Raw genomic sequence first — 13,027 nt, forward strand, 5'->3', positions numbered from 1 at the left:
CCTGGGGTAAACAACGCAAGGCATGAAACAGACAGAGGACCAAGAAGTGAAAATATTCACACAAAGTTACTGCTTTGACTATGTGAATATAGATTCAGTTTTTGTCATCAATACTCCGAATAATCTCATTAATATAATAAAATGGAGTCACTGATATTTTTTCTAAAACATTGTATTTTTTTCTATATGGCTTAATAAAACATGGAATGTGTGGTCAAAGCAAATGATTTGAGAGAGCAAGAGAAACACTCCAATTATCTATGAGGAATAAGTCCTGGTGAATTCAGTGAAGAATAACTTTCAGAAAAAAAGGGAAAGTTCCTCAGATCCAGTGTTTTTTAATATTCAAACGGCTTGAGTTAAATAAACACAATGCAGGAATTGTACATTTTACATGACAATCTTTAGTGACAGCTGAGGAGAAAAATGATACTCCGTGTCCCACTTATAAGTTCTGAATCTAAATTCATGATTTGTATTTAAGAAAGAAAATACTAATAAATTCTAACAAAAATTGCCAGTACTGTATTTGAAACTATCTCGGATTCTACACTCTGATCTACACTGCCTAGCCATACACTGTGGGGACACTATGAGAGAGAGCAGGGGAAGCCAAAGGCATTCCATTTAGCACACTGGGCTCTTTAACACACACTGACATATTTCCGTACATATTTATAAGGCTTGGTGGCTATTATTAGGCTGTAATTGCAGTTGTTCTAACACCTAATAAGCCATGGTTGGAAAAACAAAGGCAGGTTAATTTGTGATTTCCTCGACTCATTCAGAGGCAAATTAAGTGTCAAACAGCTAATACTGAACATATTTCATTTTATGAGATTTTAATTTAATTCTGTACCATATCATTGATGCCTTAATATAGGGTGGTTTATCTAAAACTAGGAGCAATTTATAAACCCCTTTCAATGGAGTCTTTAATGATAGGATGTGATAGCATAATTATCACGCCTGCCATCCTTCTAAACAGAGATCTGTGAGTATTGCCATCATCAGCACAAATCCTGTTTGAGACTTACACATTTTTAAAGTTGGCACCAGAAGAAAAATTACGTGTACAAAATAATGAGAATGCCCCCAAATTTTGTCTTCTTATGATTAAAAATATCTTAAAAACTCTGTAAGCTCTCTTGATCTCATTGTCCATAATACAATTATATAGCAAGCCTTTTGGAATTCAAGTTCTAGATGAAATTATTTCATTTTTCCAGATCACTGCTTTACCCCTCAGCAAAGACATGCTTTTAAGATTTCAGTAACCAAGCCACATCTGCCTAGATTACCTCCACTCCTAAGGTAATCACAGACATCTACTCATGGCACTCAGAAGATACAAAAGCAACCCCGGAATTCATGACTGAGCCAGGCCAGGACAGAAAGCTCAGGATTTGTCATAACCCCAAGTGCCTCAAATGCTAACTCTCAGCATTTGCTCACAGCTCCTGTAACCGCAGAACCAGCTCAAAAGCTCCTATCCTGTTTAGGAGATACAGAGTTGCTTTTCAGAGACAACAGACCAAAACCACAAGACGTGAAGCCAAAGGATGCACAGAGGAGAGAATTTGACCTTCAGCTACACTGGAATCAAAGTGCCCCCACCACACCCCCATCACACGCACGCACGCACGCACAGACTGAGCCAGAGGACCAGGACATAACCAGAACCTGAACGAACACCAGATCCCTTTCAGAAGCCAAGGATCCGTTGTCCAGGAAGATCCGGTGCTGATGCCCCTTTATCATGAATAGCCAAGTTCAAGGTCCTCCAATTAAAACTCACCCCACGAGCACTTCTGTATAGCTGTTCCCCTAACCCCTTGAAAACCCTTAATCTAGTCCTGTGATCAAGATGGAGCTGAGGCTCCATTAGGTCTCCCATCTTCCCGCTTGGCGCCTTCTCAATCAATAAACCTTTCCTTACTCCAAACTCTGACCTTTTGAGTTTCGTCCTTTTGAAACTTGGAGCAGCAAACTTGGATTTGGTAACATTCCCTGCTTTTAAGAGTGCTCACATGACTTTTGTTCAGCCAGGACCTCCATCTTGCAGTAATTCCCTAAAATGACCAACACTAAGGGAGAGAGGAGAGGCCTCCGCTGTTCTCTCGGCCTTTTAGAAAACATGGAGTTGTTCCTGTGGCCACAGGTGACATTGTAGACAACAAGGGAACGGGCACTGTTCAAAAAGGAATGCCCCACAAATGTCACCACAGCAAAACTAGAAGGGTCTACAGTGTCACCCAGCATGCGGCTGGCATTATTGTAAACAAACAAGTTAAGGGCAAGATTCTTGCCAAGAGAATTAATGTATGTATTGAGCATATTAACCACTCTAAGAGCTGAGATAGCTTCCTGAAATGGGTGAAGGAAAACGGTCAAAAAAAGAAGGAAGCCAAAGAGAAAGGTCCCTGGGTTCACTGAAGCACCAGCCTGCCCCACCCAGAGAAGCGCGCTGTGTGAGAACCAATGGGAAGGAGCCTGAGCTGCTGGGACCCATTCCCTATGAATTCACAGCATGATACGTGTGAAAAAATAAAAGACCTCTGTACTGTTAAAAATATTGCTCTTAATTGAGTAGAGGTGTAGTGTCCCCCCCGCAAAGAAATATTTAAAGAAAACTTAAAAACAAAAAAAAAAAGAAAAAAAAAAAAAGAGTGCTCACATGAACATTTCATGGAACTCAGTTGGAAAAGGCAGGTAACTTCATTTCCACGAGTGAAATCAATACAACCAGAGTTCCCAGCACAGGTGAGTGCAAACCAGGGGAGGGCTCAAGCTCTGCAGCGCTTGTCCATGTCTTAGACTGGACAACCTGGGTGTCTCCTGAGCATCTTTTACCAAGTGTCTGGCCGAGAGCTGGGCACTGGCTGCCAGACTCGCAGGAGCAGTGACCATTGAGCAGTCAATCAGCAGACGAGAGAATGCACACTACAATAAAAGCACACAGGCGCTATGAGGACAGCCTCTGAGACACAGGGAGGTGAGGTCTTGAGGGTGAGGAGTTTAACTGAGCGTTTGCCAGGCAGGGCCAGAAGGTCACTGAGGTCAACGCAGAGAATGTCAAGTTATAAAGGCTCAGAGGGGTGGCATCAGATAGTTTCTCAGAGCCTCCTTCATAAACTCAAGGTCTCCACCCAGGACCCCTCGATGACTAGCAATTAATTCCAGGAGGCCACGGATCCACGTGCTCACCACACTGTGCCCACAGTGATGACATTTCCCTTTCAGAACTTTCCAGAACTTCTCTTTTGAAACTCAGCATTATCTACTAGCTTTGCATTAAGAATCTTATATAACTATACATTTAGGCAGCTGGAGGACAATTTAGTCAATTGCTGAAGTATTTTAAGTGTGACTGAAAAAGCAGGAATTATTAAAATCCCAGCTCACCAGTGAGGTCTGAAATGCAACCCCCACCCCCAGGATTCTTGACACTCGACCTAAATTGTCTTGCAGTGTTTTTATCACCCGTGAGCTAATACTATAGGCATAGCAATAGGACACAGGACACACAGTGTGGATTTATGAGGGCTTGCTGTCACATTCTGCCAAAGAAGCAGGACTTTGGATTTTTAACTGATAAATTCATATTTGAATTTAATTACAAGGCAAACTATAATGAATCCAGAGGAACCAGTTCATTCTATCACATAAACTTATGTTTTGAAATTTCTCTATAACATGATTTTGAAAGAGTGAAGAACTCTGAAATTCCACAGAGAATCTCATTTAAATTACTATAGCACTGCAGAGACTGTAGAGTCTGGGAGAATCAGCCATGCAAAACCTCTGTATAACCCGGTGAATTATATGGCAGGTTTCAGCCTGAATTTGGAATTTCCTTCCCTTTGTATAGGGTATTTTAAATTGGCCTCTTGGTTTTATTTGAGTGTATTATGAGCAGGCTTTAGAACCCTGGAAATACCTGTGTTCCAGTGAAAAGTCAAAAAATAAGTCACAAGTTTCTGTATTCTTTCTCTATAAATACCCCCTTTTCCGTTAATGCTTACAGAAGTCTGCAACACAGATTTATTACTTACCTCCAGGCAAATCTGCTCTGAAATTACAATTTAGTAATGGGAGATGGATCCAAAAAACTGTTGGTAAAATATTATACGTGCACTTGGGCATGTAGTTAGGGTTGTTAATATCAATTAATTCTGTTCACAGAAGAGGACTTTTTTTAAAACAACTTCATTTTTCCTCGGCATATATGTAATTACACAGCTGTAACTAATAGCCATGGAGATGCAATCTACCATCTAAACAACCAGCATTATTCTTCAAAGTATTATTTGTGGTTTTCTAACTTTACTGTCTCAGAATGAAGGGTGACTACTGCATATGACAAAGTGTATTTTATTCATTTATTTATCTATATACATAAACTCTATATCTATATCTGAAGGCCATTTGTAAGGGGCAGCCCCTCCAGAGAGTGGCTCCAGATATTATAGTACATGACAGTTTTCTGGACAGTACTACAAAAAGAATTTTTTTTTAGTGTGCAAGTCTACTATTCCTTTTCCCCCAAACCAAGTAAGACAGTATTTATTTTCCCGAGATTTTCTTCTCCCTTTTCTAATGTATGTTATCACCACCATTCTTTCCTTTTATCTCCTGTAACCCCTGTGCTCAGTCACATCTGCCATTTTGTTTGGGTGACGTTCCCATCAATCAAATGCCTGTTGGTGTACACACCACAGGGGCATGAAAAGTTGCCACAGAAATTCATTACGATTCATTGTGATACCTGGGACAGGAAGTTCACCTAACAGAAATTTTAGCAAGAAAAACTTCACACCCATTCTCAGCCAAATACATATTCTGAGTGGTAACCTTCCATTAGGCCTTTACTTTTTTAAGTCAGTACACACAGAACACACGTACGCAAAATATACAGGAAATACTTGCCAGCCACCCAGTGTGACTGGCATTCTACAGGAAGCATTAAGGGTTTGCGTCCCTGAGTCTAGGCAGGCTTGTTGTATTTCAAAAGTAAACCTTATATTTCTATCACGTCTTCAACGCCAATAGCCGTGCTCTAACAAAAAGTTCTGAGACAGTAACAGCCGGTATTTTGTTCTGTTTCATTACTGGGTAAAGTTTTAATACTTACACATGCAATGGAGGAATTGGAGACGGGTCATAATGGTAACGCCCCTCATGGTGTCTTGCGTCAATTGGCACAGGAGGATGGAACGCAGGAAAGAGGTGAGGAGGGTCTGAAAAAGAGAGCAAGTCCAACCTGTATAAAAGGAACACTTACAGACAGAATTCCAGTTCATGCAGCCACATTTCTGTACTGTCTTCATGAGCTATGCCCAGCCTACTGGAAGGACTTCTGGAGGAACTCTTTAAAGCTCAGCTAGAGGCTGTGTGAGGTACTGCAGAGGTGACTGAGTCAACTCGAGAAAGTAGGGCCTGTGAGTGCCACCCAAAACCCACAGGAAAGCAGCGAAGAACAACACCTATTCCTACCCTGGGAGAAAGGCCAGCCAGAGCAGAAGGGCTGAGCCAGAAGACCAAGGGGAAGGAGGCTGATGGCTCAGTTGGTTAGAGCGCGAGCTCTGAACAGGGTTGCCGGTTCCATTCCCACATGGGCCAGTGAGCTGCGCCCTTCACAACTAGAAGACAACCAGCTGCAGCTGAGCTGCAGTTGGGGCGGCCGGATGGCTCAGCTGGTTAGAGCGCGAGCTCTCAACAACAAGCTTGTCGGTTCAATTCCCACATGGAATGGTGGGCTGCACCCCCCTCAACTAAAGATTGAAAACGGCAACTGGATTTGTAGTTGAGCTGCGCCCTCCACAACTAGATTGAAGGACAACGACTTGGCGCTGATGGGCCCTGGAGAAACACACTGTTCCCCAATATTCCTCAATAAAATTAAAAAAAAAAAAAAAACAAGGGGAACAGATTATAAGGCACTCGTTTTTCTTCAAAATTTACACTGTCAAGTGAATTTTAGACCAGGATGCAATATAAATACTAGTTTCATTTCTCACACACTCTTGATGCATTTAAGGAAAGGAGTCCTTTCTAAAGTCCCTGCTATTAGGTTGGTGCAAAAGTAAAGTGCAGTTTTTGCAATCAGTATTGTTAACCTTTTAAACCGCAAGTACTTTTGCACCAAAATAGAATCTGTGGCACGCACGCATGTGCATACACACGACACATACCACACACAACACATACCGTGCACACTCACACACCACATACAACAAATACTTTTTTTAAATGCATGCTCCCCTTCTTCTCAGCCTGGGTGACACCTCCAGAGTCCCAACACAAAGGCAGCATATCTATAGTTTGGCAGGAGAAAGTCACATAGCCTGGCGGCAAGAGACGAGCTTACGCTGACCCCTGAGACTGACGGGGAGGTCTGGGGCAACCCGAGGTTTCTGCCCTGCAGCCCTGACATTCGCCTTGGCTCCAGGCCAGCCACCCCTCCTGTTCTGTTCAGGCTGGTGTTCACCCTCCTCCCCTGGGTTCCATGTGCACACTTACTTAAAGTAGCTCCTCTACCCCACCCCACTTACTTGTACACAGACGCTGATTATCTCTGACAAATCTGGAAATACTTTTTCTTTAATAGTGATTCATTGCAAAAACTGAAGAGAGTTTTGCTACATTTTTATCACTAGGAGCATGGATGATATTTTGCAACTGGCATTAAAGTTTTTCCAAGTTTCAAGAAGAAAAATAAAGGAGTTTAAAACCTGGAGGTGTGCCTCCAAGGCTATGACCCTGGTATTATGGCATACAGGCCGAACTTATCCTTCAGTGGCTCCTCCCACATACGGTGGCACCTGCATGTGGCCATGGTGCTGCCATTGCCCACGAACTGGCAACACTCTCAGGAACTGAAGTGTATACGAACATGCCTCCAGAGGCTTCCAGTCATTTCTACAAGTCTGGAGGTTTGCTAGGCCTGAGGGTAGCAGGAGGTACAGGCGATTTCCAAATGAGGCCTGAGAACAGGTTCTCAGCAATGGCTGGAAAAGTGACACAGGGCCTTTTGAGGGGTGTCAAGGGTGGACTGCACCAAACACAGACAAGGGGATACCCATAGTCCCCAAGTCCCAGTGGAGGACTATTTTGTGTGTATGTGGTGAATTCAGATGGTTTCCATGTTCCTTGCTAAACATTTCTTCTTTCTAAATCTTCTTCAACAAGCATCTTTTTAAACTTTCAAAAAAATTGTATTTTACTTCTCTTGTTCTGAATTTTGCCCTTCCTTTGAGAATCTGATAGTATGGTCATGAGAAAACAAAATAAGAGTGAAAAACTATTAACATAGCATTGACAGGACCAAGGAATTATTCAAAGCTGCTGCCATTCCACCAGATTTAGAACCTAGAAAACTTCTGTGGCTAGAAAAAAATTATTGTACTGAAAATGTCAGTTATCAAGGTATTTTGTGCCTGTTGTAAGATAAAGCAGGGAAAGGGTGGTCCAAAGGGAGAAAAGAAACCATCTTGGTATTGTCCCACCATTGTCGCTGTGATATCATGACAACAATGCTGGAATTCAACAGGTGAGGGCTATATTGACTATCTGATCGTTTATCCCACTTTATACATTTTATTGAGTCCATATGAAAAAAGTCAGTTATATTTTGAGTGCACCACTTAGGGCTTAATGTTCAAGGATGTCGGAGTTGGGCTTTTGTAATGGAAATCTGGATAGCTGCTGTGCCAGGTTTGAAAGTTTATCCAGCACTGTTGTCAGAACAGTAATCTTGCAGAGCCAAAATCTCCTCCTTAACCATTTTTGATCAAAATTATTCACCCTTATTAAAATAATATGAAATTAAGTGAAATAATCTTTTTTCATTAGTTTGAAAGTCTGACACATACTGAACTCACTGAATGTTTCCTGAGTTTAAATTTGGGAACAGGCACAAATGAGTCGGATTCAAGTTCTGGGTCAGGTGGATGGCCATCAGACACGACTTCTTTCTCTTCCTCTCCTTTCAGCAGTCGCTGCTGATGCAAATGTGCTCGCTTCCAGCAGCCTTCAAAGTTAACACATGTTCTCTGCTCTTGGAAATCAGAGAAATAACCTACTATTGTGTGTAAATTAAGCATTCATAAAATCCGACCCACCTCCCAAAGGCTTTACCTATGTGCCAGTTTATGTAGCCATCTTGAGGTAAGTTGTGACAACTATGTCAGAGTCGGAAGATATTTTTACTTCTTGGCTCTTGGCTGTGTTCTGCATGATTGAATTCTCTCCACCAGATAACTATCTGATTTTCTCTATGTGGGTACACTTATGAATTATGACGAAGCACATACACATTTTTCAAACACACAGGACTCAAAACGTGTGAACTCATTCCACATTCAAGGTATGCCTCATAGATCCAGGAACTAGCAGTCATTATCTCTTATATGGGTATTCATAATTAAGTTGCAGCGATTATGTGCAAATGGGTGAAGACCAACCAGTTAATCCTTCAAAATCAAAGGAATATACCCAAGCATTGGAAAACTCTCTTCCCCAAGAAAAACCTACAACATTACCATGGACATTAAAAAAGGCACTGTCATCTTCTCATTCTTAAGAAATTATTCTAACATGATTTTAATTCACTGTCTCTCTCACCCTCTCTCCTTCTTTCAGAATGAATGACAACGACCAAGCACTGCAAAAATATGTGAGAAGAGGAAAATATAAAACACAATTACTACAGTCATTTCTCACTGTTGAGCGTGTTTCGTGAGTTTCAAAGTTAATTCTGAGTGAAAGTTTGTGATGCATCTTGTAACATTGTTTGCAGTGTTTATTTATGTCCCAAGGCAATTTATAAATTCTGCATTCTGGAATTAGGTTAAATAAAGAACAAAAATTAAGGATATGATCTGATTTTACCAAAGACATCTGGTTTTCATTTAAGTATTTTACTGTTTCTATTTGTTTCCCTCTTGATTTAGTTTAAAATAACTTGTTCTAGACTGATGAAGTCTACCTGAACAATTAGACCTTGTGTCAGTGGAAATCATGCTTCTAAACCACTTTCTGAGAAAATGCAATGAACACCTCTTCCAATTAAAGTCATGCCTGACATCAGCTTAACAATATAAACGCAGAGTGAAAACCAGAAAGAGTATGCCCGTTAGTGATACGTGGCATCACGTGGCATGCATCCTCACCATTGCTAAAAACAAGAGAAGAAAAAGAAAAAGCCCTAACCCTCAAATGTTGACTGCTTCCTTGCATGCTGGCTTGTCATTTGTATGTGGAAGCCCAGCCACATATTCCATCCTGGGCCCAAGAAGCTGTCCAAAAAAGCCCATATGACAAGAACAGGCCCCTGTCGTAGCAGCCACCGTAATCATCCACCTCACGGTTTATTATTTACACATGAGCAGCGCAGCTGTGGAGCATCATAATTCAAGTGTATGTGTAATAAGTCACTGCACCGCAGCCATCTCCTGTTCTGGCCCTTGACAAAACACCACATGATGACTTTTCCAAACTCAGGCTAAAACTGCTGAAGCAGAAGGAAGTGCCACTAAACCTGGCTACCTCCTATTTATCATACAATTTCCTGACTGATGGTTCCACAAACCAGCTGCTAAGTGCTGTGTACTCTACTGTCAGCAAACTAACGGGCTAAATGGAAGACGGGAGAATAATGTGCAGGACTGGGGGAATCAATTGTACTGAGGGAATTAAAACTACCAGGTGGGGTGAGTCTGTGGAACAGTGGTAACCAGTCAACTGTTCATGCTTATGGTCGCAAAGATGATTTATTACAGACCTGCGAGAGCTTTGACTGCTGGACCAATCGTCTATACTAAGCTGAGATTTGAAGAGTGCGTATTATCCAAGGCTTGAGCAGGAAAGTCTAAACCTGATAAATACATAATTGGCTTCACACATGTTTAAATTGAAATGCATAGTAAAAATCTTTGTGCTGGGTACACTTGTCAGTATTCGATTTCATGCTGGCTGCTATCATGCTGTGCGTTAAGGGTTTCATTAGGAATGAGATTTTCAGGTTTCTTCTCAACAGCTTTGGTTGATCATAACCTGTAGCCAGAGAAAAGACACTTGAGATTTATCTTCAGTTGCATAATTCTCTCAAGAAATAGTTTTAGTTCCTCAGGCTATAAAATCTCTTGGATGCCATTCTGGGAAACCATGTTTTAAGGTCTGAAATTTACATACAAAAATGGTAGATTAAAAAAGAGAGATCTAAGTCAGTAAAGGAGTAATTCGCCGAGTGATACCTGAGTGGCCTGAAAGTGCACAGGAAAGTGCACAGGAGAACCCACGAGAGTAAACTGTCTAGCGCACAGGCTCTCCTGGCTTATTTAAATACTGATATCGTCCATCCATTGACTTTGGAATTTAGTCTAGACCAGAATTAGAGATTATTTTTCCTGTCATTAGGGTCAGCCCTGCCCGTAAGAATGTCCAGCCTCCTCCCATTCACGCACATGTTTCTCATCACTAGAAACATTATGAAAACCCCAATGTGGGCGACATCCACTATGTTCAAACCAAAAGAATTATCCGGCACCTATCAAATGAGGTCTCAAGTGGGAGAAAAGGGGGAGAGGGAAAGAGAGGGAGGGAGAGACAGAAAGAAAGAGAAAGAGAGAGAGAGGGGGGCGGGGGCACTGTCACCATCCAGGGACAGGGGGAGAGGTACCCCAGCCTCTTCCTGCCTTGGTATCTTGTCATCACCTTGGCACCTACAAGGCCTTTTCCAGGGTTCAGGTGCCTAAGGGAGATGTAACCATGTCGACTGACCCCCAACACCTACACAGACTACCTCGCTCAGACATCCTGCCTACAGATGTGCTGTGGACAAGAAAAGAGCTGATCCAACCCCTGTGAGGACACCCCAGGATGCCTGACCAGGAGTGTCTACAGTAACGGGGCAATCCGTGACCTTCCTACTCTGCTCCGAGCAGAATCTGAGGACTGGCACCTCACAGGGACCAGCTACGGACTTGGTGGATGTCACAGTGGAATCACCCCATGGAGCATCAGGAATCTTCCTTCTGGTCTTACAGGTATGTTGTGTGTGTGGAGTTGGAAATGTCTCCCAAGTCATTAGCATGGATCATCTTATTCATATGACCCTCTGTAATGCGGTACAAGCATTATGAAACTGTAGTTCTAGTTAGTGAACTTTAGAAATCTTACTGATATGAGGTCAGACAATTCAGTTAGCGAACTCATCCTAGAAAAAGTGCTACAGACCTCACTACTGAATCCCACTTCTGTCACCTTCGAAGCTCTCCCCTTGGGAAGCTATGCACTGATGCCAGTGCCTAGTCCACCCTTCAGAGCAATTTTGGAACTCTTTTTCTGGACTGGCCATCAGAGCTATCAATTATATTACCCTTGATGTCCTGAATGTCATCAAAATGTCTTCCTTTTAGTATATCCTTTACCTTCAGGTAAAGACAGAAGTCATTGGGGGCCAGATCAGGTGAGTAGGGAGGGTGTTCCAATACAGTTATTTGTTTACTGGCTAAAAACTCCCTCACGGACAGTGTTATGTGAGCTGGTGCATTGTTGTGATGCAAGAGCCATGAATTGTTGGTGAAAAGTCCAGACCGTTTTGGTCTTTTTCACGCAGCCTTTTCAGCACTTCCAAATAGTAAACTTGGTTAACTGTCCAGTTGGTACAAATTCATGATGAATAATCCCTCTGATATCCAAAAAAGTTAGCAACATCATTTTGACTCTTGATTTGGACTGAGAGAACTTTTTTGGTCGTGGAGAATTGTCTGACTTCCATTGTGCACTTTGACGCTTTGTTTCAGGGTCGTATTGGTACACGCATGTTTCATCACCAGTGATAACAGGGCCCAAAACATCTTGCCTCTCCAAAAGGTAAGGTCTTGGCAAACATCGACTCTCCTTTGCTTTTGTTCATCTGTAAGCTCCTTCAGGACCAATTTAGCACACACCTTTCTCATGCCAAGATTTTCAGTTAAGATTTTCCTGTTTCTCTATCAATGTTTACTTGATCTGCTATGCTTCTCACAGTCAGCCGATGATTTTGACACACAATTCGACTAATTTTTGCAATGTTTTTGCCAGTTACTGGCTGCCCTGACCTCTCTTCATCAGGGAATCATTCTCTCCCCTCAGAAAAACATTTAATCCATTTGTACACTGCCATTTTCTTCATGGCATTATCCCCATAAACTTGGACTGCCATGTTCCTGATTTCACTTCCACTCTTGCCAAGTTTAACAAGAAATTTAATGTTTGTTCATTGCTCTAATTCAAGCTCAGGCATTCTTGCGACAGCACACAAAAACACACAACAACAATAATGAACGCCACTCAGCAAGACGCCGCCACACGGCGGCACAAACACAGCTGTGAGACACTGATAAGCCAAGGTTATGAAACCTTCCCGAGCTGTTTGTACAGTGCTGCCAATGTAAGTGCACGATGGCAAGCTCACAAACTTAATTGTCAGAACTCGGACCGTGTGTGTGTGTGTGTGTGTGTGTGTGTGTGTGTGTGTGTACATATCATTCATCACTTTACACCATGGCAGGAGCCTTAACTTGGACATGTGTTATGCGAGAACTCTGCAAACTACTGTGCTCAGGTCACTTTTTGCGAATAATTTTATTGGAACACAGATGTGCTCCTTTCTCCACACGTTGCCTGTGCTCGCTCTCATACGACACCAGCAGAGCTGGCATGTGGCCCCCAGAGCCCGGCGCATTTACTGTATGGCCTTTGGAAACACAGTTTGACAAGCCCTGTCCTAGTGTATCATAATAAAGTGATTCTCTGACCTTTATACATTTCAGAAAAATCACACATCAATTTTTTTCTTTATGAATATGTAGTTTTTGAGTAATAACACTATACATGTAAAATATTTATATGCCAACTTGTGTGACCTAAAAATATCTTTATAGTAGAAGTATCCATATAGTAATTATTCACAAAAGGGATACTTATCTTGTGATTTTAGCAAAACATATCCCAAATAAATCCTAAAAAAGAATGACGGTGG

General features: G+C 42.0%; 1 protein-coding gene across 2 annotated transcripts in view; it reads right to left on the minus strand.

The window, feature by feature from the left end:
• GLI3 (GLI family zinc finger 3) overlaps window positions 1-13,027 on the minus strand; it is a 274,513-nt gene that overhangs the window by 109,782 nt on the left and 151,704 nt on the right. For both annotated transcript variants that reach the window (XM_033088582.1, XM_033088584.1), the window contains one exon: window positions 5,135-5,240. In XM_033088582.1, coding sequence (XP_032944473.1) covers window positions 5,135-5,240 — 106 coding nt within the window. The remainder of the gene's footprint in view (window positions 1-5,134; window positions 5,241-13,027) is intronic.

The sequence above is a fragment of the Rhinolophus ferrumequinum genome, chromosome 20 (genome assembly GCF_004115265.2).
Source record: "Rhinolophus ferrumequinum isolate MPI-CBG mRhiFer1 chromosome 20, mRhiFer1_v1.p, whole genome shotgun sequence".
Taxonomy (NCBI): Eukaryota; Metazoa; Chordata; class Mammalia; order Chiroptera; family Rhinolophidae; genus Rhinolophus; species Rhinolophus ferrumequinum.